The sequence below is a fragment of the Diceros bicornis genome, chromosome 17 (assembly GCF_020826845.1).
Source record: "Diceros bicornis minor isolate mBicDic1 chromosome 17, mDicBic1.mat.cur, whole genome shotgun sequence".
Taxonomy (NCBI): Eukaryota; Metazoa; Chordata; class Mammalia; order Perissodactyla; family Rhinocerotidae; genus Diceros; species Diceros bicornis.
This window is the reverse complement of record NC_080756.1, coordinates 530,880-557,705: the sequence shown is the minus strand read 5'-3', so window position 1 is coordinate 557,705 and position 26,826 is coordinate 530,880. Positions and strand designations below refer to the sequence as shown.

The following is a 26,826-nucleotide window of genomic DNA, read 5'->3' as shown; positions in this document are numbered from 1 at the left end:
CAATTGTAAGTTATATGAATAATTTTAAAAATGGAAAAATACTACACAATGAAATAGTGGTATTGACTGTATTGCCAGAAAATATATCATTCCTATGAGAGTCTTACATGCACAAAGGGCCAACAAAATATTGCTATTTGTTAAGTAGAAGTTTTCCACAAGGCTGAGTAAGACAGTCTTTTCCTCTTCATTCCTGAGCATAATGGGTTTCTCCATTCTCTTCTGCTCCAAAGTGGTGAACATTACAGGAAATTATTATGTCATTTGGGGTTAACTGTGAGATTAATGATCATATCTACTGAGTCACGTTCATTATATTTGAGGAGTTTTCTGGCCCGTCCCCTCTAGATAACCAGGTTATCTTGGCAAAAGGGAGGGGAAAATAAAGAAATGTGAATTATGGCCATTCCAGATTTCTTATTTTTCCGGACTTCTTCCAAATGACACAAGGCAGATGGAAGTATTTTATGAATTTATAACCTTCCTTTTGGGAAACCGGTGTGGCTATCCACCTATATTCAGCTGAATTATGTGTGAATTTAGAGGGGATTTCTCTTATTTTTTAGGATAATGCTGGGGCTTTTCAAAATCTATCCTGAGCAAAAACATCTTTCAGTTGAATCTTTCACAGGAGGCAGCAATCTGCATTCAAATTTACTAATGTCCTCATTATCCTGAGTGGAAACTACATTCATTTGCACCACATTATTTCCCCTCTTCCTTGTAGATACTGTGTCTAAAATTAGGCAGGCAGGAGAGGAGCAGGGAGGAATACAAACAGTGAGAATAAAACTTGTTAGCGATGTTACTTTGACGATGAAAAGTCGAGGTAGCTCTGAATCGGGAGACAACTTCTCCCCCGAGAGTTACTTTAAAAACCAGTAACAGCAGCGCCCCTCAGAACAGGCCTTAAACCCTTGATGAGATTAAGGCACAGGATGTGCTAGTCAGCAGGAGAAATGTATCCCCGAGATAATTCTTTTTTCCTGAAATGTCATTAACCTCAATAGCCATTACTAAACCAATGTGAGGGTTAAAATAATCTTCAGGAATTACAAAAATGAATCCATTGCATTATAACTGCTTTTATGGATCTCTCTCCCCAGGAGACTATAATCTCCTCAAAGTCCAGAACATGTCTGATTCCAGCAAGGGTCTGTCTGACACACAGTAGGCCCTGAAGAATAACGGCAAATAATTAAACATTGATATTAATTGTCACTTTTGTATACATTTCTTCCAGGCAGAAGGAACCAGTTATGTGGAACCCTGTGGTAAGGATCAGCTATCGGCTCCCCTAGGAAGCCATATCTGAACCCCTGACATTGGGTTAGATGGGTCCCATGACACCTTGTCCTCCCCTGTCCAAGAAATACTGAGAGTTCACTGGACTGAAGTTGCCCAATTATCTTTCTCTCTTCCCCATTTGCACCTCAGCTCATGCGTGCAGACTCTGTGCCCTGTTCAGAAAGGGATGGCGAGTGGCACTGGGAGGCCTGGCATGTAGTGGGTGGTCAATAAATATTTGATGAATTAAGCAATAATAAGAAATATGACATCCACATACTGACATCAACAAGTGATGCAAATATGACATCTACAACACGTAAAAGATAAACCAAGCTCTTTCAATTGACTTTAAATATCTGAATTCTCAACTCCTCAATTGCAGCAATAATTAGGCAGATTGGTAGGTACACTTAACATCCGGAGCCTAAACCCCAAAAGACCAAGTACTTTCTTTATCCCTATACAATTACTTGAGAAAAGGAAACTTCTAATAGGAAGAGAAAGCTTTGCTGTGAAAATATAGATTTCTAGAACTGAAGTTAAAATAGAAAAAACAGAGGAGAATAACAATTCAAATCACCAAAGAGAAGACAAAATAAGCTTTTATCTGCTAGCCTGTACTTTGCCTCCCCTTGAGGTAGAATGTTTCTTTGATCTATTAACGTTGAGTTTAAATGATGCCAGACTCACAGAAGGAATGAAATACTTTGTTTCTTTTATATCTGCTTTTATCTTTAAATAAGGATTTCTTTTTTATTTGGGAAATTCCTGGGACTTTTTATGTCATGATTCCCATTGTAATGCTGTAATCTAATTTTTTGTAGAGGTTTTCAGTGTGAAAAGAAATGAACAGAACTACTTACTGTGACAAATTTGCCTTAGTTCTCACCTGTTTGTAAATGGATTTATTATCATAAGTTACACAGGGCGAATCTGACTTCTCTGGACATTCACATGACTTGTAATATTGTTGAAAATTATTTCCCCAATCAGCAGCTCCATTGACCAAACCACAGCATTTAAACTGTTTGATGAAAAGTAGATATGAAAAGCAGTCACTAAAGAAGATAAAAACATTGTCAACACATTGACTCATATTCTTCTGAAACCATTATTAAGATGTTTCTTATACTAAAATATCATGTAAATCTCTTCACCCACCTCTCTGAATGTGGAAGCAAAAATGAAAGGATCTTCCATTTTGGTCTTAATATTGATGAAGGAAAAATAGGGTTGCAGATGCAAAAGTCTGAGAAAATTGGAAAGAAGATGAAAAACTCAACTTTAGGTTTTTAATGACAAAAGAGAGGGCAGAATCTGACCTACGCATCCTAGATTTTAGGAAAGAAGCTTCCAAAGAGTCCATGAGAGAGTCAAGGTCTCTTTGAAGAACTTTTGCTCAAAAGAGATGAGAGGTTTTAAAAATGAAATTTCCATCTCATGATCTTTGATCACTTTTGGAGGAGAGGAACAAGAGGGTGTGAGGCATCTCAGAGGGCACAGAAGATGCTTAGTGGGACCCCCGAGAGATTGAATTTGTGGTCATGGTTGGGGAAGAAAAACAAGGAAGTGATAAGAGCAATGACTCAGGGTAGATGGCACATAATATTATTTAGATGAAAGAGAGAAGCAATTATCCCTCATCTTGTCCTATTTCCTCTATTAGGGAGAAAACTCTTCATGCAGCAGGGAAGAAAAAAAATTTCTGACAAAAATAGAACCAAGATGGGGCGGTTTTCTAGCTCAGATGCACCGCCACACCAGGATGGTGAAAGAACTTTCCCTTACTGGCTGTGTGACCATGTTACCCTCATCACTCAAATCTCTCTGTGCCACAGTTTCTTCATCTGTAAAATACAGATAATAATAGTTGCTAATGATAGATTATAACTCGTAGATTTGTTGTAGAGATAAACATGAGAAAACCCACTGTGAAGTGCTGGCCCAGTGCCCAGCTTGCAGAAAGCACTCGATATGAATTAGCTATTACCGCTGTCATCTTTGTTTTGTGGTGGTTGTCGTTTCCATTAAGCTCTCACACGAACGTGGTCTGTTCAACATTGATATTGATGATTTAGATAAAGATACAAAACTCTTGGCAACTCTGCCATTGCTATAGAGGTGGGAGTGATGATTAATACATTGGAGAACAGAATCGAGTTCCAAAGATAGTTCACACAATGGACTTAAACCAACAAGTTCTACTGAGGGAGACATAAGGACATAAAGTCTTGCACTTTGGCTTGAAGACTTAATTGCACAAATTTATGACTCACTAGACATTCATGGGACAAAGAGCTGGAGATTTCAGTTGGTCCCAAGGTCAATCAATATTAGCAAAGAGGGAAATCTTGAAACAACCTACTTCCCTGTTCCATGGTAGACATGATTAATTGCTCACTCTTTCTGATTAAACAATCTTGAATAATATTGATGCAGACACTCCAGACCAAAAAGAATGTAATTCCTACCATATGCACTCATGGATCAGTCTATATGGGAATACAATCTACCCTGGGATTCCTTTTGGAAGCCCAAAGACATACTTACAGAAGACAGAGTAGGGATGCTAAACATGGCCTGATATCTGTCACCAGATGAGATGTGGGAGCAGCTGGGGAAGAGGTTGGCCAGGACTTGTTGAGAGTGTTAGAACAGTAGATGAACAAGGCACAGTGCAGTGAATGATGCAATGACCTCTAGACAAATAGTCACCACCACGAACCCCAGAGGGGCACACTCCAAGAGAAAGCCACTTAGTATCTACGACCTCTGTCCATGTGGGGAGGGCCCCGGTCACCCAGCCAGGGTTTGGGGTAGGAGCCTTTCTCCAAAAAACATTACTAAAAAAAGAATTCCTTGGTGGATAAGGAAAAAAAAACCTCAGAATTGACAATAGAAAAGAACTATAGTCCTATGAACACAAAGAGCTTCAGACACAGGGTTTGTGTACGAGAACGGAAGTAATTCAGAATTGCGCTACAACCAACAGGAACTTTAGACCCCCATGGTTGGTGCTGAGACCTGGGATACCAGGGACAATGTACAGCAAGTGTGACCCAGGTCAGAGACCCAGTGGTCACCTGTGCACATCTCAGTCCTCTACAGGGAGGACCAAGGATGCTCTGTCCACCCAGTGGAGGAGCTGAGCTGTCTAAATTCTTCCTGCTTGAAGCCTGGATTGACCTGGGCTCTAGAGGGGGAAGGTCCATGGAGGGAGGGTCAGGGGCTGCAGCTGTAGGGGAGCTGGGACAGCACAACAAGGGCAGGGAAAACGGGGACTGACATACTGGGTTTTGGCTCTTGGAAATGATGCCTTAAGCAGAAATGTTACAAACTGGAGTCTATCCAAACAGGAACTGTGGAATGCTCTGGAAAAAATGTCATCTGATAGCTCAGAAACCAAGGGTGCTTCCGCTTGAAAAACAAAGCTTTTAGAAGTCACATGATAGCCATTTTCAAAGAAAAAGTTGGAATGTGTAGAAGCATCAGTAGATTTTCTTTTTACTCTGAAACTCCGGAAAGAAGAACTAGGACTAAAGGACGTAAATTCTAGGGAGGCAGATTTTGTTTCACATTAAGAAATAACACACTAATCATCGGACTTAGGTATAAATGGGAAGGGACAGGCAAAAATTGGTAAACTTTCAGCTCTTCAATATTTAATTAGAGAGTGGATGCACATAAATATAAAATACTTCAATCAATGAGAAGTCCGGTTAAATGTCCTATGAAACCCAGCTCTCCTCTAAGATACTGAGAATTTCTATGACATATGTGAAATGAATGCTACATGTAGTTACTCTGATGGGAATTCTGAATTAAGAAGGTGTGGTGAGGAGGAGTTTCACAGAGTAAGTCATATTTGAGTCAAGCTTCAAAGAACATGTAGTACTTGGAAAGAAAGAGAAAAGGAGTAAGTACATTGGTGGGGACTGATGCAAAGGCAGGAAGGCAGACTTGCTAAGGGTCCCTGAGCAGGCAACTCTGGCTGACAGGGGGTTTTCTTTAGGGAGCAGCGTTCAGTGGGGTTCAGATGTTAGGGAGGAGCCAGATAGAGAACACCTCCAGTGCCTCCCCAGTTTTTACTTTACCCTAAAGACAGTGAAGCAGCCAAAATAAACAAATGAATAAATAAATAAGGGAGGGGCTAGTGTACGGATTAAAAAGAATTGACTAGTCAGACAGATCTGGGTTCAAATTCCAACCCCATCACTTGTTAGCTGCCAGATTTCTCTAAGCCCTAATCTCATCTGTCAAGTAGGAATAACGAGGATAATGATATTATTCATCACATGGAGTTGTCGTGAGAATTCAAGGAACCACTGAGTGTAAAGCCTGGTACATGGTAAGTGGCAGTAAATGTCAGCTCTAAATGTCAGCTCTAAAAAATGTCAGTTTTACAAGAGAGGGGTGGGCACAAAGGCAGAGAGAGAGAGAGAGAGACTCCCCAAACACACCATCCTTCCAAATGGCAAATATTAAAACAGTTATCAATTTGGCCCAATCAAGGCTTAATCTGTCATAAACATACTTTCTTAATCTCTGTCCTTCTAAACTACTTCAGAACCTCCAAATAAGCTGGAAAAAAAATTAGAAATCTTCTTGGATTTTTCTCATTGCATGGTGATGGAATAATTAGTCAAAACCTGCAAAATGGAGACATCTTTCAATCTTTAAAGAATACACCTGTTAAGGGGCCAGCCTGGTGGCGTAGCGGTTAAGTTCCAGCGCTCTGCTTCAGGTCCACCAGTTCAGATCCCCGGCGCAGGCCTACTCTCTGCTCATCAAGCCATGCTGAGGTGGCATCCCACATAGACCAAGTAGAAAGATGTACAACTATGAAATACAATTATCTACTGGGGTTTTGGGGAGAAAAAAGGAAAAAGGAGGAAGATTGGCAACAGATGTTATCTCAGGGCCAATCTCCCTCAAAAAATATATTTTTTTTTTAAATAAAAAAACAAAGAATACACCTGTTAAAAATTACGTACACATGGGGCCAGCCCCGGTGGCCTAGTGGTTAAGTTCAGCTCACTCCATTTTGGTGGCCCGGGTTTGGTTCATGGTGTGGACCTACACCACTTGTCTGTCAGTGGCCATGCTGTGGTGGTGGCTCATGTACAAAAAGAGGAAGATTGGCAGCGGATGTTAGCTCAGGGCAAACCTTCCTCAGCACAAAAGAAAAAAAAATTAAGTAAACACAGAATAACTAATTACCTCTTTTTGAAATTCAGACAGGGCTGTCTGGAATGCCTTTCCATTTTCATCTGCTGTGCTCAGAAGTTTTACATTTTCATAGAGAGTCTCATTCAGAACGCGCTCAGTCTGGAAATTGAAAAGTATTGTTAAATTATTCATTCCAGAATGTCGCATTTCGATTGTTCAGACTTTTCCAAAATTATCAAATATAATATGTGTACACACCTGAGATTTGAAAGCAGCCCCTAGGATCCCTGCGGCCACCTGCAGGAGCAGGATCAGAAGCAAGCCTATGAAGAACTGAAGAGAAGAAGGGGAATCTATTTTACGTTTCTTTATGATACATAAACCATCCCCGGTGCATTCAGTGATGTCTTGGCACATTGGGGCAGGAGCAGTGGGGACCTTATCACAGTTGGGGTATTAGCCACCCTCTTCATTTACCCCATCCTTTGCCTCAAGAAGCAAATTTTGGGGGCATTACTGCTCAGAAACATTTGCTGCAAAGACTGACCAAGGAAAGCGGTGAAAACGAGAATTTATTGATGGGTTTGTGGGCGTTGGTGTGACGTTGAATGGAGGGAAGTTTGAAAACTTAGATGACATCACTTGAATACTATCTTTCTCCTTCTCTTTCTTCATCAAACATCAAAACAAGCTTCAGAACTGACTTCAAAACAACATTCACCACTATCAGAACCACCTGGGGTCTTGTTATGAGTACAGATTCCTGAAGCCCTCAGGAATTCCTCAGACCCACTGAAGCAGAAGTTGGGGGAGCACAGCCACAAATTAGTGTTTTTTTAACATAAGCTCCTCTAGTAATTAAATTTCCCAAGTTGCGAATGAGGCCTCATTAATCAAGGAGCAGCCCCCAGGGATGCTCTTACCGTCCCACTAAGACCATCTCTACCTCCCCTCATAATAAATGGACAGTTAAAGATGTCTTCTGGGGGACTGACCCAACACTGATTTCATTAGAGAAACAAGTGTAGAGGGACTCTGATGAACTCCTACAGCAGGTTTATAGCTAATAAATACTTGATGATTTTCTAATATTTTTTCTATATCCACTTATTATTTTCTAATGAATACATTAAAAGTGAGTGTCTGTGGGTTATCGCAACCCGATCCGTCCTCCTCAGAGCTTTCTGAGTGACAGACCTGAGTATCTCACTCCCTGACAACTTTCTCAGCGTGGAGTGTCATCTGACCGTAGTCGACACTGAGACCCATCTCCTGTCATTTACTGAAAACAGCCTCTGCCACCTCCAACCACGCCCACAGCCCTGAGTTCCCCAGATGTGCCAGGTCTGTACCACAGGAAGCTCTCCCCTGGAAAGCTCATCCCACCCTCACCGGTAACAGCACCGTATTCACTTCTGCTTCTGGCTTGAGAGTCCCCTCCTCTCTCAGTGCCTTCTCTTCTCGGGCCATGCCCCTGCAGCTGACGTTTACTTGTCAGCCTTCCCTCCCGACTTCTGTTGTGTTCGTGCCCACATATCATGTAGCACAGGTATTGAGTACCTGGCACACAGCAGGTACTCAGTAAGAATGAGTGAATGAGTGACTAAAATTTGTCTTCTCTCAGGGTGTCCTCTAACCTAAGCTAAACACCAGCGAACCCTAGCTTCCACCATCGAACCCTCTGAACAGAAGTCCGAGTCAGAGTTCCATCAGTCTTGGTGAGTCCTGTGACTGGCGACGGAGGTGGGAGATGGTCCCCAGGCCTCTGCAGCAGGAGCTGGGGTTTGTCTGGAGAACTCACCAGGAGAAGCATGCAGCGGCTTTCCTTCATGGCACCGCAGCACCCCAGGAACCCCAGAATCATGATGATGGCGCCCACTGCAATCAAGATGTTCACAGCGACATAGGGGTTAGTGGCCGAGTCCCCAGAGCTGAGGATCTGAAAACGAAAAAGATCAATGACAGAACTTCCTTTCCTGATGTTCATCATTCCACAATTATCCACTGGGCCCCTGCTCTGCCCAGGCCCCGTCCTAGGACCATGAGAACCTCAGTGACCTGAATAAGCAGAGCCCCGTCCTCAAGGAGCTTCCATTCTACTAAGGTGTCACTTGTCTGAGGGATGTTTCCAACTTCTTATCTTTCTAAGATGATACATTGGATGTTGGATGGAAGAAACGCAAGAGGCTTTTAAAACACGAGTTATTTTTAAAAGATTAGAAGGACAGGTACTTTCACCCATGAAAGTTTGCACATTTTGTGTTTTATACCTACAAGTAGCATTGTAAAGCATGTGTTTTTATGGCAATTTAATTGTTTAAATCATAAAGCCCAAGTGCCTCAAACTACTGCTAGATCTATCAATATGAACGAATCTCAAAAAACACTATATTGAGTGAAATAAGCCATATTTAAAAGAGTGATCGCTATATGATTCCACTTATGTGACGTTCAAGAACAGGTAGATCTCGGCTATGGTGAAGACGTCAGAGCAGACTCTGAGCAGAGGAGGAAGGAAAGAAGGACTTGACTGCAAGAGAATATGAGGGAATTATATGGGTTAATAAAAATACTCTGCATGTTGATTGTAAGTGTGATTACACAGGTCTATACATTTGCCAAAACAAACAAAAAATTTAAACTAAGAAAATAAAATAAGTCCAGTCCCTGATATTCCATATCAATTCTATCTCCTTGTTCCCAGAAGGTATATCCATGGAGTTTCCAGAAACTCTTTACTTTGCCTGACTGTTAAGTAATGGGATACTGCGGAAACTCGCCCAGGAGCCTTATGATGGGCTGGGCTACCCACCCTGTCCTGATTCAGTTCTTCTCCCACACACCTTCTCTTCTTCATCACCTTCACGACACCTAGCCTCAGCCTACCCCTGGTCCTCAGATGTGTCCAGAAGTAAATCACAACTGAAAAGTGAACCGTGTGCCTGTTAGACCTGTGTGTCACCTGGAGCGCGTCTGTCTCCAGCGACCTCTGTCTGCTGGGCTCTTTCGAGGCGGAACACCAGTTCTCACACTGGCTTGGAGACCATGAATCTGGTCTAGAATCTGCTGCACAGCAGGTAGGGCAGCTCCCTGAACAGGAAATGAAAAGAAACGCTACTACTTGTGATCTTCACGTTTTCAGACATTTTTTTTTCTTTTTTTTTTCAGTGAGGGAGATCAGCCCTGAGCTAACATCCATGCCAATCCTCCTCTTTTTGCTGAGGAAGACTGGCCCTGGGCTAACGTCCGTGCCCATCTTCCTCCACTTTATATGGGACGCCGCCACAGCATGGCCTGACAAGCGGATCCGAACCTCGAACCCTGGGCCGCTGAAGTGGAGCGCGCGCATTTAACTGCTGCGCCACCGGGCCGGCCCCTAAAGACTTTAAATCAGCTCAAAGCCCAGAGAGAACCTTTGTTGGACAAGCAGTAGGACAGAATGTGCTGAAGTTGTAAAAGCATGAAGACAAAGACATATATTCAAGTCAGTGTCCTTGTATGTAACACGTTTCCAGCCCTGGAGCGGCCAGCTAAGCCTGCTGGCCCAAGTGCCCGCTTGTGAAGGGAGCTGGGTCAGCCTCTGTGATCCTTTGTCTCTAAGAGTCTGCGCTTACAGATAAGGTTTCAATTTACATATTTAGAAAGCTCATTTATGTCCAAAAGACTTTTGTTTGTTTTTCAGGTTTTTTGTTTGTTTGCTTGTTAAGATTGGAGCTAAAAAGTCAGTTTTGTAAATAAACGGCCACAGCATCTGGGTCAAAACAGATCATGACAAAAAAGCAGCACTAGGAAACCGGCTCGCCGCAAATCTGCTTCACCAGAACAGAGCGTGGCCAGTGCCGCAAACCCTGAGGTCTGGGGGGCTGGAGCCTCTCGGGCTGAGTTGTCAGGACTCCGGTTAGATGGCCCAGATGTAGAAATAGTAGGTCAAGTATCTACACGTGAGGCTGGGCAGTGTGGCCAGCTCTCATTCTGCAGGTAATGACACACTTCTGAGACCGAGGTGGGCAGAGACCCACCGCCAGTCTCAGGTCAGAAAGCAATGTGCTGGCTGCCTGGGGGTCACTGTCTCCAGGGCAGCAGAGTCTTATAAGCTGTCGGATGAGCGGTGTCTGCGCGTGTCTTAGCACAGGAGGAGTTCTAAAGGGAAGAGGAGTGACTGAGCCCAGGGAAAGAGGCTCAGGGTCCCCTGCAGATCGTAAGGGGTCTCCTGGGACACGATGGTGTGCTTTGGCCTGGTGCTGAGTGTGTCCCGAGGGGACACTTCAGCACAGAGAGGCGGAAGACGTGCACACAGCCGCACCTGACAGCCTTCTTCCCTGCGTTTGTGCCCCTGCTTCTCCTCCGAAAACTGTCACCTCTGTTTCCACCACTGAAATTCATGTCTTCACACACTTTGCACACTTTGGTCCTTTGCACTGACTTTGGATAAATATAAGCCGAGCCAATTTCACACACACCAGGCTGGTTACTGTGCCTGGCAGAACTGCCTTTTGTCCAGGGTTAGAGGCTGACAGAGTAACTAAAGATGCTGTCCAGCGCTGTTAATTCATCCTTATCCCCAGATGTGCAGTAACACCCTCTCAAGGACAACAGTTCTCCTTTAATACATTCAATGTGTGTCGTTTCTTAGCAGACTAAACACGAAATTTGTTTACCAGAAGCACTGCGGGGAAAGGAAATGTTCCCATATCAACCAGACAGAAAATAATAAAATAAAACACAGGCTGCACACACATCTTAAAAGGGCCAAAGCCTCCCCCAAATACGTGGCTGCTAATCTCTGTGCTTAATTACGAGCCTCAGAGTCAGACGTCAATCTCCGGACAACAGAGACTCTGCTCATCTTCAAATCCCTTCTCGGGTCACGCCTGGAGCCCACGGCCCTCAGGAAGCCACAGTTAACGTTTGTCAGCATCAAGTAGTAAACGATGTCCTGACGGATAGGATGTTACCAGAAGGTGCCACACCAGCCCCCCTACCCCGATTTCTTCACCCAGTGAAGCCCAGCTCCAGGAGCAGCTCCCAGCGGCTGCCGCCCTCCGGGCTGTCTGAGGGTTGAGAACAAATCAGAAAAGAAAGAGAGAGAAAGAGGAGGAAGGAAGGAAGGAAGGAAGGAAGGAAGGGAGGAAAGAAGGATGGGAGAGAGGGAGGAAGGAAGGAAGGAAGGAAGGAAAGAAGGAAGGAAGGGAGGAAAGAAGGAAGGAAGGGAGGAAAGAAGGATGAGAGAGAGGGAGGGAGGGAGGAAGGAAGGAAGGAAGGAAGGAAGGAAGGAAGGAAGGAAGAAAGGAAGGAAGGACAGGAGGGAGGGAGCAAGGAAAGAGAGAGAGAGAAACAGAAAAGTCCAGTTGACGAAAGGAATCAGAAGAGAGGTTAATTTGCTTTTAATCTTTCTGTTACCTAGGCTGTCTCCAAAGGCACTTAGCTGCATCATACGTGTAATAAGTTTTTACGGAAAAGGTATTACCTTAATTGCTGGCTTAATATATCTTAATAATTACCAAATAGGAACCAAAATTCCTCTTAGAGAGGGAAAGTTTACTTGGCAAGGCTGCAGTAGTGGTAGATGTGACCCTGAGGGGTGGTGAGAGCCCAGACGGCAGAGAACAAGAAGGAAGAAGAGGAACTGGGGGAGAGAGACTTCTGAGAAGAAGGCAAGAAAAGGATGCAGGCAGAGGAGCCAGGAGATGGTGTGGGAAAGCTAACAAAACAACCCTCCCACAGCCCCACCCTTCCTTCCCACGTTTGTGACACCGTCGTACAGGACAGAAACAGCAAATGAGGAAACCAAAGGTTGGAGCTGGAATTAACTAGATGAACTAACCTTCCTCCAAACCTGTGGAAGTCTTGGTCAGAGCTGTGCACAGGGCTGGAGTGGTGTGTGGTGGGTGACGGGTTCTTCTCCGTAGCAAGAAGCTAGACATCGCCAGCCACCCAATGAGCTGCACCCCAGTGACCAGACTCCTGCTGTGACAAGGGGTAGTGCCAGGTGCCACAGGTAACCACTTTACTTACAGCACAGATCAAATCCTTCTTCTCCACAAGAACTTCTCACCTTCCTTCCCTTTAGACCACTCCACCTTGGGATCAGTCAAATTATTGTCAACATGAAAGTTGTTCTTGGTAGGGAGGAAGGGTGGTCTGTATCCTCCAGCTATACTCCAGGCTGGTCTTATGCAACTAACGAAGGAGTCTGATTTCCACTTTGGCCCCTTCCCACCTCCACTTCCATTTCCATCTTCCTGTTTGGGGAATAACACCTTCTCCGTTCTGCAGAAGGACCGATCCATGCCTGGCACAGTGCCAGGCCTATAGTGACTAATTTTGATTAATTAAATTGAATTAAATTATAAAATCACATGTCAGCACAAATGATTACAGGAGGCAGTTAAAGAAAATGCTATAGAAATGTTTATTACTATTACTGTCATTACTTTCATCATGAGAGAAATAAACTACTTTGAGAGCAGAGAAGCTTATATTTATTTACCTCTTGACCATCTTTGCTTACTCGTATCCAGATTGCTACTGCCAGGATCAGGATACCACATAGCTGTAGGAAAAAAAAAAATGTTAGTGTACAAGGAAGATAAACTGCAGCTCTCATTCCACGTATCCCTAACCACCTGGTTACAATGTTTATCATCAATTATATATTATGACCCGAAAGACTCAAATGAGGCATATTCATGTGCGGATAATTGCCAAAATGTTGCATCGTAATTGGGAATTTGACAAGGATAATTCTGTTTCCCATCCACAGTCCATTCACAGGTCCGGGACAGGAAGTCATCTCCACCACTGGGGAGGGAAAGATGGTTTTCCATGTTTCAACTCTAACTCTGTGTTTGCTAGATTGTAACCTACGAAAATAGTCACAACAGTTTAAAGACAAAATATCCTTATTATGCCCCTGGGTTTGTCTCTGAGAAGCTGTCTTAGACGAAAAAGGAAGGGAATAGCTGACTGATCACCAAACATTCCTTCGAGATCCAAGAAGGAGGAAGCTGGGACGGACAAAGAACAGAAGAACATCTGACAAAATCTGCCGATGAGCAGCAAAGGTTTACAACATTTTCTGTACCCAAATGAATTCTTTTAAAAATAAGCTCTTTTAGGTAGTAAAGCTCACCCAGAAAGAAGGAACAATGAGCAACAGTACTTAAGGTCTTAAATTCCTTTAATGACTTTACCAGATTATTTAATTTGGACCAAAGCAAACACAAAAAATGTGAAACACATTTTACTTTCGTACAAGGAAAACCCCTGTCTTTCTGGTTTTTTGTTTTTTGTTTTTTTTTTAAGATTTATATGTTGTGGCCTCAAAAAAAAAATCAAAGATCTATTATTAGATAGAGATGTTGAGAACAAGCGTGTCACATACCAAACACAGCAGGCCTTGGAGGACCTTCCAGACTCTTCTGGCCTTGTACTCTGACAGAGAAATGCCTGAGTCCTCCAAATCCAGTGACCTGGCAGCATCACTGTTCTCATGCATGGTTGGGCCTATGCCCGGAATCCCAGAACAGCAGTTTCACTTTTACTGGCTTCTCATCAAGTTTGCCACGGAGGAGAGCCAAGCACTTTGTGAAGGAACAGGGGTGCAATGGCTTGCTGAATAACCAGAGATTCTGTGCTCCCTAAAATATCCCTGAACCATCTGGGTTCAAACCCGTCATTTCAGATAAAGAAACTAGAGCCCTGAGAGATGAGTCACGTCGTGAAAACAGCAGCACCCTAACCCAGTCCTGCCCCACCCCGTGCTTCCACTCCAACGGAACAACGGCTCACGGGTTAATCTACACAGTTCAGTTATCTCACGGGTGTGCATACACACACAATACAAACCGCCAAAAAAACAACTTTCCAGCCTGAAAACCCACCCTATTTCTTCCCCCCTTTCCACTAAATCATAATTTCATTTGCAGATGGAGATAAATGCTTGTTTTAACAGTTCCTTGTTAATAAATAAGTCTGTAAGAATTTATGTCAGATGGTAATGAGACCCTCTGGGATTTTCAGTAATTTTATAGCAGCTGGATTTTGTGTTTGTTATTTCATTTGTTCACTGATATTTTCTTTTTCTTTTTCTTCTCCTTTAACAAGTAGATTAACATTGATTCTCTTAATAATCACTCTGGCTTTTAGTTTTAACTGAAAATAATACTTATCCAAATAGCTATTATGATGATCATCCTTAGCTGATATTTACTTATGAAACTATCAATGAGAAACCTTTAATAACTCTTGGAGACTGAGTGTGATATTTTTTAAACCCTTAACTTTTTTTGTTTGTTTCTGTGTGACTCTTCAGTTCACTTTTTCAATGTAGACATCAAATCATTCAGAAGTCTTATGAAATCAGCCATATTTGCCCCTCAAATGATGACTTTTAGTCTTCTCATCCTCTGAAAATTATCTGTAACATTAACACTTAAAAGAAGGAGTACCAAAACAACAATGAGATACCATTAAACACCTAAGACAATGTCCAAAACCTGGAGCACCAACAACACCAAATGCTGGCAAGGATGGGGAGCAACAGAAACTCTCACTGATTGCTGGTGGGAAGGCAAAGTGGTGCAGCCACCTGGGAAGACAGTTTGGTGCTTTCTTATAAAACTAAACATCCTCTTACCATATGATCCAAAGGAGTTGAAAACACATCCACACAAAAATATGCACAAGGATGTTTATAGCAGCTTTATTCGTAATTCCCCAAACTTGGAAGCAACCAAGATGTCCTTCAGTAGGTGAATGGGTAAACTGTGGTACATCTAGACAATGGAATATTATTCAGCATTAAAAAGAAATGAGCTAACAAGCCATGAAGAAACAAGGATGAACCCTAAATGCATATGACTAAGTGAAAGAAGCCAATCTGAAAAGGCTTCAAACTGTATGATTCCAACTACATGACATTCTGGAAAAGACAAAACTATGAAGACAGTAAAAAGATCAGAGATTTCTGGAGTGCGGGGTGGAATGAATAGGCAGAGCACAGAGGATGTTTAAGGCAGTGAAAATACTCTGCATAATATTATAATGATGGATATATGTCAATGTCATTAGACATTTGTCCAAACCCGTAGACTGTTCACCACCAAGAGTGCACCCTGATGTAAACCGTGGACTTTGGGTGATACTGACGTGTCAAGGTAGATTCGTCACTTGTAACAAATGGCCCATCTGGTGGGGGATGTTGATAGTGGGAGAGGCTGTGCATGTCTAGGGGCAGAGGGTATATGGCAAATCTCTGTACCTTCCTCTCAGTTTTGCTCTGAACCTAAAACTGCTCTAAAAAAAAAAAAATGCCTTTTTTTTAAAAAAAGAAAGAGTATCCAATTGTTTCAGAAAGGAAGAATATTTTACCCCACTTCAATCTTCACAATTAGACAAAATTCCTTAGGGATTTTGAAGTTGGCCAAATGATCATTTCCATCCCCATCTCGATCTTTTCTTCAAACTGTAATTTAAAAACTAAAAGAAATAAATGTTTGAAATATACCATTCTCATTTTGTTGAAGAAATTCACATATAAAAATCACAGTCTTAATAATGCGAAATTATTCATAAATTTGTCGAATGTCTTTAAAAATAAATTGATTTTCTGTCAGGAACGGTCCTTCTGGATTCAGGACTGTACTCACCTCTTTTTCCCATTGTTATGAAATTGATCATCGTGATGGTTCTCCCACCACGATGGTTTGGCCTTATGGGTTTGTCCCAGTCTTTTTACACTGTTTTACATAATGGAGAGTGTGAATTAAGACCCAGGGTCTGACTCTGTCCTAACCTCTGTTGAGAGGCTGTAAACGAAATGGGCCTCTATGCTGGGCCCCCGGGTCAGCCGACAGCCGTCACTGCAGAGCGCACGGCCCCTTCTGGTTTCTCCTTGAAGAAAGTCATTGTGTTTTCACTCAGCTCTCATGGGACATCTTTTTTTGTATGGGATTAGGGTGCAGTTGGTCCAAGCCAGCATTCTAAGAAATTAGGTAATTTTGCTGTTTGCTTACGAGCGTGCTATGGACTGAATTGTGTCCCCTAAGTTCGTATGTTGAAGCCCTGACCCCCAAGGCAACTGGATTTTGAGGTAGGGCTTTTAGGAGGAGACTAAGGTGAAATGAGGCCATAAAGGTGGGGGTACTAATCCGATAGGATTGGTGGCCTTGAAAGAAGAGGAAGAGAGAGCTCTCTCTCCAGGTACACCCACACGTGGCAGAGAGGCCTCTGAGGACACAGCAAGAAGGCAGCCACCTGCAAGCCAGGAAGGGGGCTCTCCCCAGAAACCAAATTTGCTGGCACCTTAATCTTAGACTTCTAGCCTCCAGAACCGTGAGAAAATAAATTCTGTTGTTCATCCCACTCAGTCTATGGAATTTTGTTATGGTCGCCCAGCTGACTAAGACAGAGCGGGGAAGAAAACGGAAATGCGTCGGCCCGGACAAGGGTCAATGGTGCAGAACCAGCCGACTCCTCCTCTCCTCTGACATGTGTCCTCAGGCGTCTCCGCTTCCTCGCTCTCAACGCCGTCTTGATTGGGTGTTGAGCGTCTGAAGGGAACGCAGGCGGTGCTTTGCCAGGAGGAGTGAGCTACGCTCTTACTGGTCCAAAACAGACACTTTTTACATAAGTTCAGGGACTCTTCCTGTGCTGTTCCCAAGAGGTTATAAGAGAGTAAGAAAATATCCAAACGGACAACTTGGAAAACGACAGCATTAGTTTTTATGATAACCCCAGACACTAAAGGCCCTGACGTCAGGAGACAAGGATCCTGAGAGCCTATCTTAGGACGGTATCACTGTTGCTGCTAATTTCCAAGTTTCTTCTTTCATTAAACATTTACTTAAAAGTCTAGTTTAACTGCATCGTGGTAAGATAATGCAGACTGGACAATTGTTGCTTGTGAGAGTTTTATATTAATTTGATTGTTGTTTTTAGTCTGTTTATTTTGTCCTTTTCTTCAGGAATACGGATTGCTTTGGATTTCCATCCTCTGTTCTCTGTCTCCATCATCTTCTCTCCCTTCATTTGTCTCTTTCTGATTTTCCTCTAGGAGAGCTTCTCACCCTGGTGTTCTGTATCACCGTCTCCATTTATTGTGATTTCTAGACTGGATTTTAATTGTGTCGTTGTGATTCTAGTTTACTTGAAGCCTTCCTCATTTTACCCATTCACCTTTCCACCTCATCCTGTGGAAACCCATCCTGCGGTTTCCAGTCAACTTCTTCTCCGTGGCCTCCAGCCTCCGCTTCCTGGGCTGTTTCCTGGCAGTGCATTGGGTACCGACTTCCTGACACTCCTTCAGGATGCTGGCAAGTTTCTTCGGGGATGTGCTGTCCTCGGGCTGCGGGGTGATGTTCCCTCTCGCTTGCTCAATAGGGTGTTCTTAGGTCTTCCCTTAGACTTTCCCCCATTCATCCTTGAATAAGAGCCTTACCCTGATCTATTAGTCACTAAGTGTGGGGTGGGTGCTCTGCCTCACTCTCTGATGGGGTGGGGATGGTAGTTCTCCATCTCCTCTGGAAGAGGGGTCACTGTGCATTCTCTGCACACCTGGCAGAATGCAGCTCTGACTGACTGAGGGCCTCCTGCTCTCACTCAATGTCTGATCTGATGCTCTGAGCCAGTGGAGTAATCAACACTCAATTCTTAGCAGGCTCTGCCATCGTGGTTTTTCTATCTTCAGCCCCAAATGAATGATGTTGATTGTTTCAATGAGTCTTGAGTACACAGTGAAGGCTCCACGGCTGCATTCTTGTGCATCTGCTAAACCTATTAAGTAACCAAGCACGCAGACAACCGCTGCAAATCTAATTTTGAATAGCTCCTAATTCAGGGGAAGAAATCAACCCCATTTCTCTCTGACACAAATAGTGACTGAGTAAACATGCTTCAGGTCATGTCATCTTTCCTGAACTAAACTTCAAAATATGCGAAGAAGATGAGTGTTCAGCATTTGACTGGCATCCTGACGTTTCTAAATCATAAAATGATGCGGATTCAGAAATGGTTTTATCACTGTGTTTCAAAACTACAACTGCCATATAAGTGACACCTGTAGACTTGTCTCTACATTTGCAGGACCTGGAGCAACAACACAAATAGCAGTGCACACAGCATAGGTCTCTATACGAGAAGTTATAACTGAAGGTAATAACCATACAGAAAATATGTCCTATCTTCCTACCTTGACAAATGCGGCTACTTAATGCCCTGGAAGACGAGGTTTGATTTGGATCCTCAGGCTCGTCGGAGTCTGCAACCAGAGAGCGGTGGCTGGGGAGAGCCAGCTCCGCCCTGTCCCTCCCTCCAGGCTCCAGCCCAGCACCGTTCCTCCCTCCCAGCTCTGTCTTGAGCTCTGAGGGATCTAGCAGGAATGAGTATGACCTTAGCCTGCAAGCCAGCTCTGTCTACAAGCTGAGTCCATTCCTGATGAACGATTCCCCCCTGACCACACCTGGAGAAGGGCCTTGCAGACCCTGGAAGCAGGTTTGGAGCCACTGGGGCAGAGAAATTCGGGGTCCCATGTACCCAAAGTGGAGGCCAGGCTGGGGGTGAGCATATCCCTCGACCCCCAGATTCCTTGCCCCATGGGGCCAGAGGAGGATCAGAGTAATGCTAAAAATACCTCATAATACTCTCATCCCAGATCCCAATCTGTTCAGTGAAAAAGCAATGTGATTGTTGGGATTAGGGAAAATAGCATTAACTGAACTATTATTGTGTGTTGGTCCTTGGTTACAGCCTTTCACAAAGCATCTTAGTTAATCTTCTCGATTAATACTGCCAGGTTAAAGCATCATCCTCATTTAACACACACAGAGATGGGCACAGAGAAGTCAGAGAATGTGTTCCAGGCCCCAAAGCAATAAATGTGGACTCAGGATCTGAATCCCCATCTGTCTGTTTACAAACCCACTTTCTTTTCATTATCCTAATTTATGGTAGAAGAATTTCTGCCTTATCATAATTCCAGCCATCTTATTTTCCTCCTCTGTTTCAAAAACTAACAGTGGAATTTATTCATTAGTATGCAGAGTGGTTTCATATTTTTGTCTCATAAAAATACCTGTACCATGTTAACTAAAATATCTGTTTCTTAAACATTTCTGTAGCATTATTCTGAGTTCTTTATATGTATTAACTCATTTAATCTTCACAACAAACCCATGAGGTAGACACTAGTACTATCCCCAGTTTCACAGATGAGGAACACTAAAGCACAGAGAGCTTAACTGATTTCCCCAGGGTCACACAGCTGGTGCTGAAGGAGCTGAGGTTCAGCCTGAGCTCTCAACCACGGGGCTCCATGCCTTTTGTCATTGTCATAGTTCCACACTGACTGCAGAGTGGCAAGAAACCACTGTATTTACAAAGTTCACACATTACAGCCATTGTCAAGGCTTTGTCTTGGGGGATTTCATCAACTGACAGGATGAAATATAATTGTGCCCTATTTTTTAAATGAACCCTTATCTCTAGTTGTGTCTGCTCTGCCTCAACTCTTTTAATTGCTCTCAGCACTTCCACTGTAGAGGCCCAGGCACCATATAAAACATAATGATGAACACGGAAACGCTGGTTCCTGGACCCCCTCCAAGTTCTGACTGCCTTCTTCAAACCACTTCACATGTCGCTTCCTTCAGTTGCTGATCTGTTTGGCTTTCTCAACACAACTAGGCTCCTCCTTCCCACCTTCCCTCTCCTGGGATGGGTGATATTGCTTCACTCTGCTCTCCTCCATAAAGAGCTGGCCTCTCCATAGCTCTCTGCCTCTGGCAACGGCTCCACTGCATCCACAGGCCGAGGGTCCACCTTACTCCACCCCCAAGACCTCCAAGCCCACGCTATCCGAGAGGAGCATAAGAAGACTGGGGAAGTTCATCTGTTCTGACACAAGACTCAGAGAAACAGGATTTGAACGTGTAATTTATCTGTTATCTGCAGCACATCTAATTCACTCTGACTTGCCTCAAGCTCTAGCATGAGTGATTAGGAGTGACTTTCACTTCCGCATGTTTTCTTCAATCACTAATTCTAACAAATGGAAATCACTGAATATTTATGTGGCATATCCCAAGCTCTCCCAGAAAAGAAACTGATATGTTTAGCTTAAATGGCCATATGCATGCATGTCCTAGAGATGTTTCAACGTCTGGCCCTACTTTGCAAAGACTTAGTTTCGCAAGTTATGCCAGAAAGAATGCATTTGAAAACACAAGGCCGTGGATATCTACAAGAAAACCACATCAGTGGGACCGTTCAAATTTTGCTTAAGTAAACATGAGGAATGTGACAAATTGCTAATTTCCTATGAAGGACGGTAAAATTCCAACTGAGAACTCTGGGTTGGGGGTAAATGGGAGAGTGGAAATGGGAATGGTGCCCTGATCTCAGAGAGTTCTCCTGCTGTCTGGATTTTAATGAAAATATTGATGTCCCCTGTTGGCTGAGAAGTTCTCCCTGGTCTTTACAGCTGTCACTCTCCCTCAAAGACTCCATTTCAAGACGTCTCATCAAGAGATTGCAGATCCCACCACTATGCTGGTGGGAAGAACAAGGCCTTTACCCCAGGAAAGTTAGACCTATCGACCTGAAATCTACAGCATCGGAAAGACTTTGTCTTCGTTATCAGAAAAACCAAGAGATAATGGTAACCATAAAGTAATCAGAGCTCCCAGCACAACAGTGACAATGTCTAGGTAGGGCATGGTACAGATCTTGTACAACTCACCTTCAGTTCTAATCTTAAACACATAATCCTAAAGCTATAACATACCCCTTTCTTACACTGTCTTTGTCATTTCCGTTTAAAATTCAGATCTATTCCAGGGCTGGTCCCATGGCTTGGGAGTTAAGTGCGTATGCTCTGCTACTGCCAGCCCGGGTTCGGATCTCGGGCGCACACTGACGCACCGCTCCCACATACAGTAGCTAGAAGGATGTGCAACTATGACATACAACTATCTACTGGGGCTTTGGGGAGAAAAAGGAAAATAAAAAGGAGGAAGATTGGCAATAGATGTTAGCTCAGGGCCAGTCTTCCTCAGCAAAAAGAGGAGGATGATGATCTTCCTCACAAAAAAAAAAAAAAATTCAGATCTATTCCAAATTCCTTATTAGCTATGTACTGAAACTCTGACCCCTGAGGTATCCACAAGAGCCACCAGCACTTTGTGTGCTGTTTTTTACAACAGAGACATATTTAAATTGTTCCATAACTTGAGGATTGCCATTGGTTTGGGTACTTTGGGACATGATGTTAAAATAGGAGCCATGCATTTATTAGCATCTTCATATTTTGTTTAAATGGGTCCCATATATTCTGTATCATAAAAAGACAATGGTTGCAGTTTTTTAAAAAGTGGTGTCAGAGTTTCTTGGAGAAATAGCTGATTCCAGGTCTGGGGCAGGAAATAGGGAAGTGACCCTGGAACATCTCGTCATACCAAATAGTGAAGAAGTTATCAAAGTTACTAGGATCATGTCAAAATTGCTCAGGAGCCAACTTGAAGATGCTCCCACTAGCCAAAGGTGGAATTAAGTGCATGTCAGTGAGGATAAGAATTGTGATGGCGGGCCGGCCCTGTGGCTTAGCGGTTAGGTGCACGCGCTCCGCTACTGGCAGCCCTGGTTCGGATTCCGGGGGCACACTGACGCACAGCTTCTCCGGCCATGCTGAGGCTGCGTCCCACATACAGCAACTAGAAGGATGTGCAACCATGACATACAACTATCTACTGGGGCTTTGGGGGGGAAAAAAAAGAGGAGGATTGGCAATAGATGTTAGCTCAGAGCTGGTCTTCCTCAGCAAAAAGAGGAGGATTAGCACGGGTGTTAGCTCAGGGCTGATCTTCCTCACAAAAAAAAAAAAAAAAAAAGAATTGTGATGGCATTTACACCTCTTATTTCATAAGGATACTTAAAGAAATACCTGCTTATCACAGTTGTACCATACAGAAAATTAACTCATCATTTTGAAATCTAAGTAAAGAGTGAGAAGCATTTATGCTTTTTTAATAAAAATTGGATACCACTGGTAACCAATCAGTAAATGAGAAATTTCTCCTTATTGAAAGTATTCCAGCCAATAAATGAAGAAAAAATGATAAAAATAGGATATCACCAATTTGAGACTCTTAATGAACTGGTGGATTTAGGTTCTTGAGCACCAATGGCTACTAACATGACAAAAAGTGACATGGTCAGACATTATGTGCCTCCTGATGAAAGACACAATATCACTTACAAAGTAGTTGTACCCCCAAAAGACAATAACAAGCTGCCAGGTGCAGCTCCTACATTAGAGACGATAGACAGGACAGGGAACAAGTTAAATGACCCCACGGGTATGCAAGTAGCAAAATCCAGACCATGGAAATGTGATGAGACAAACACACAGCAGTACATGAAATCCAAGGGGGAGAATGAGAGGAAGGTGAAGGGAGAACCTAAGGGTGAAAACTGACATAAAGATGAATCAACCAACCACAAGGTGTGAACCTTCTTTGGATTCTGATTCAAACAGGAACATTTATGATGCAATTGGAAATTTGAGCCCTGGATGGATTTGATATCAATTAAGAAATTCTTATTAAGTTTTTAGTGTGGATAATGACATTATGTTTACATTCTTTAAATAATTATTTATCTTTTAGAGATATGTACTAAAACGTTTACAGATGAATGATATATCTGGGATTTGCTTCAAAATAATATGGAACAGGGAAAGTGGGTGGGAGTACGAACAGGGATGGTTTCATGGCCACTGGGGTTGGGTGATGGGGTGATTACCCTGTCCTTTCTTGTCAGTGTTCTAGGTTCTCCAAAGTAAAAAGCTAAAAACAAAACCAACCCAAGTACATAGGTATTTCTTTGTTTATATTCCACTCTCAATGTTTAACCAATTTTAAATATTTCAAAGGAAGAAATTTATCAGGACTAACTTTAAAAAATTGGCCTATATTCAGGAGCTTCAATGTAATATTTGCAAAAGCAGCCCATTTTTCTAGGGAAAAGACGAAGTACAAAGAACAAATCTTCATTATTTTATTTTGTTTATTTATATGCTCACTCACTTACTTCACCAATATTTCCTCTGTGCTCATTAGGGCTACTGACACTGAATGGAAAGTCATTCTAGACAATAAGTTACATTTAATTAGGTGCATCATTGTTCTAATAGCACAGAAACACCAACATAGATCCCAGCTGCCTGTTTACTAGAGAGAACCAGGTGAAAATAGAACAGAACTCACTCCTGCTTATACTGCACAAGCTGTTTTTATCCAGGGTACAAAATATTTCTTTCATTTAAGCACTTTGGGCTATTTTTCCTGTTTTACTTTTGAACAATCTTTAATTGCACCATACATATTAAAAATGATAATGTCAGTTTTCCAGCATTGCAGCCTGCCTTTACCTTACTGCCTTTCCGTATCTTATTTTTCCATTTTCCAATGTTAGATGTTACTTAATTTATTTGCTATGTCTTATGTCAACAGACTTTCAAGAGAAACGTAAGACCTTGCTAAAATACAAATCCTGTTGATTAAAAGGTGGGGTGACGACACATTAAAATACTAACTTTAAATTGCTGATACAACCCTTGTGATTTAGATTAATCTTTTCATGATTAAATAACTTTATCGTTACCCTCTCAAGTTTTTTACAACCCACTGTTTCTTCTTTGCCTCTGAAAATGATCCTCTTCTCCTGTCTATCTTCTTATGCCCACCACTCACCTGTTTCCACCCAGATGTGAAGGTTGGGAGTCAGGGGCCGGGCTCCGATGGAATCGGATCCCATTTTTCCCACAGGGCCCTTAAACTGGGGAGGCCTGCATGATATACAACCAAGAATAATTGTCCTTTAATTAAGGGGTATTTTTTCCTCTGTGACTGTTTGGCAACAATATCAAAACATTTATGAAATGTTTATCCTCACAGATCCTGAAGTGCACTTTTTTGAGTCATTGGCTCATTTTCAATTACTGAAATAACCAAAGAAAGAACAAATCCAAACAAGTAAATGGGAAATACATTTTCTTCCTCCTCCTACTTCTCTGGTGAAGAGCCTGTTCTCATTTATAATATTTATATCAAGATCCCCTTTCTTGCATAAAATTGATAATTAAAAGAAAAACACTTACCCAGAACAAGAAGTTGAAGATAAACATAGAGTATTTTATACAGCCACTCACACCTGCCATGTTGGAAAATGATCAGGATCCAGATATTGTGAATTTAACTGCTCCTTATACGACTGTCCTGCAGTATGCTCTGGAGTAATTTTCCCACAGAGATTTCTGTGCCCAAGGCTTCAGAGCAGAAATAGAAAGCAAAGAAGCAGAGAGGCAAAAAATCCAGTTATTAAAGTGGATAAAAAATTAACCCACGCATTTAAATATCACAACGGCTATCTCTAGGCGGGCGTGTTCTTTCACTTGTCATGGCTCCTGGGGCACCGGGCCAAGATATTTATGATCCTTTCTCAAAACTGCCTCCTCTAAAGTAAACAGATATCAGGTTAGGGTGGCGCTGGCCGGGGAGAGAATGGCATGGAGACAGGAGGCTGCTAGATTTCAGAAACCACAACCGGCCTGCCCTGCCCTCCATTTCCACTATAGGAAATAAGATTGTTTCACTCTGAGATAAAGGGACATTGTGTCTCCACTCATTTTTGTGTTGCATTTCCTCAAGAATGGAAAATTTCTTCTAGATGCAATAGTAAAATGCACTTAGAAATCTGGAAAATCTGAAGCCTTAGACACAGCAGCCTTTATCCTTAACCCCGGAATAGGAGGAACAACCATTACACGCACCTGACTTCCAAAGCTTCTACATTTATTTCAAAACAGTTCCCCGGAGCTGCCCCAAAATGCAGGGAAGCTAGGGGAAGTGGGGAAGGAGAGGCTGCCCTGCCTATCATAAGACCGTTCAGTTTTTATCTTTATTTCTTTACGATGTAAAAGGAAAACAAACTTCTCCGGAGCCACCCTCTGACTGCCCCTATTGTGGACCCTTTACAGTGTGTGGTCATTTCAGTAGCTCAGCTTGCTTCTCTGGCAGACACTGCCCTCCCTCCCTCTGACGAGCTACGTCCACCAACAGCTCCTCTCCACCAGCCCAGTTTCTGGATTCCCATCCTCTTGGACAAAAGATTCAAAACGAGTAGCTTGTCCTAGCTCGGCGACCGTGGACCGTACAGTCTGTTTCTGTGCAAACAGAAGGCAGCCCTCCCTGTGAGGGCAAACCCTGACCTGGTCAGGGAGGTGTGGCTGCTTCGTGTAAACAAGTGCGGTCAGGCTACTTTCCACTTCCTGCCTCTTAAAGAAGTTATTTTTCCCCCAAATAAAAGAACCCTGTACTTCAAAAGGCTGTTGGGAAAATAATTACTTAAAATCTTTAAGTTCTATGCAACAAGCAAGCATGGACTTTTCACTGACATACAAAGATGTTTTTGAGGTAATCCCCACCCGGCTGTAAACCAGAATATGTTTTTAATGTATTAGTGGCAGTAATATTTAGTGTTAAGGGCCAAATTTAGAATTAGTTTTTAAAAAATGGCTTAATATCTAAATAATCACTAAAATTGTTGGTGTTCTGCGCTGTTTCCTCCTAGAAAATGCAAATAATTTCACAAACTTCTACTGAGATATTAGTGTACAAAGGACAATCCATGACTAAAAGAAGAAAGAGTTTTTGATTGAATGAAAAGCCAAATGGATTTATAGTCCCAGAAACGATTATTTAGTATTTAGAGGTAAAATCAACAGAAATATATAGATATAAATGCTGTTTTGTTGATAGAAAGTTATTGAGTACCCGCCAAATTTCAGTCTGGAATAGATTTTTTGGTATACGCCGAATCTCCTTAAAAAGAGTAAAGTCTTTACTTAAATCATCATTGGACTTTTGTTTTTACAGAAAAATGACTCTGTACTAGAACCCTCAGTTCAATTCAATCCTCTGAATTCCTGCCCCAGGAAGCCTGGTCATCACGCAGCCTCCACCAGCTGGAGGCTCAGGGCCGCCTGTGCGCCTACCTCTCCCGCCTCATGTCCGTCACATCCCCGCCTGCGGCTCCTGCATCTCTACGTCTGTCTCCTCCGCCGTGTCCTCCCAACACTGTTGTCACTCAGCCTGTTGTCACCGCTCACGTGAGCGTTTCAGCAGAACCCTAATAGTTTCCTGCCACTCTCTTCCTCCTTCTATCTGCCTTAACACTCCAGAATTCTCTCTTTTGTCCATAATTCTCTTTGTAAAATACTTATTGGTCATGTAATTCCCCTGATTAAAAACTGATCTAAGGATGGTGTCCTGTTACCTTCGGGGTACATTTCAGACTCCTCACAATGGCACG

At 42.8% G+C, this 26,826-nt stretch overlaps 1 protein-coding gene across 2 annotated transcripts in view; it reads right to left on the bottom strand.

Annotated features, from left to right (window-relative positions):
* The window catches only part of TSPAN8 (tetraspanin 8), a 31,698-nt gene extending 5,126 nt beyond the window's left edge, over positions 1-26,572 (bottom strand). Inside the window, exons 1-7 of one of the 2 annotated variants that reach the window (XM_058557438.1) lie at positions 26,510-26,572; positions 24,614-24,781; positions 12,950-13,012; positions 8,261-8,398; positions 6,718-6,792; positions 6,511-6,618; positions 2,180-2,314 (exon numbers count right to left, since the gene is read on the bottom strand). In XM_058557438.1, the coding sequence (XP_058413421.1) occupies positions 2,180-2,314; positions 6,511-6,618; positions 6,718-6,792; positions 8,261-8,398; positions 12,950-13,012; positions 24,614-24,673 (579 nt within the window). In that variant the 5' untranslated portion in view covers positions 24,674-24,781; positions 26,510-26,572. Of the gene's footprint in view, positions 1-2,179; positions 2,315-6,510; positions 6,619-6,717; positions 6,793-8,260; positions 8,399-12,949; positions 13,013-24,613; positions 24,782-25,483; positions 25,652-26,509 lie in introns of those variants that run through there. The other variant, XM_058557437.1, reaches the window with a different exon arrangement.
* Between the last annotated feature and the right edge of the window lie 254 nt (positions 26,573-26,826).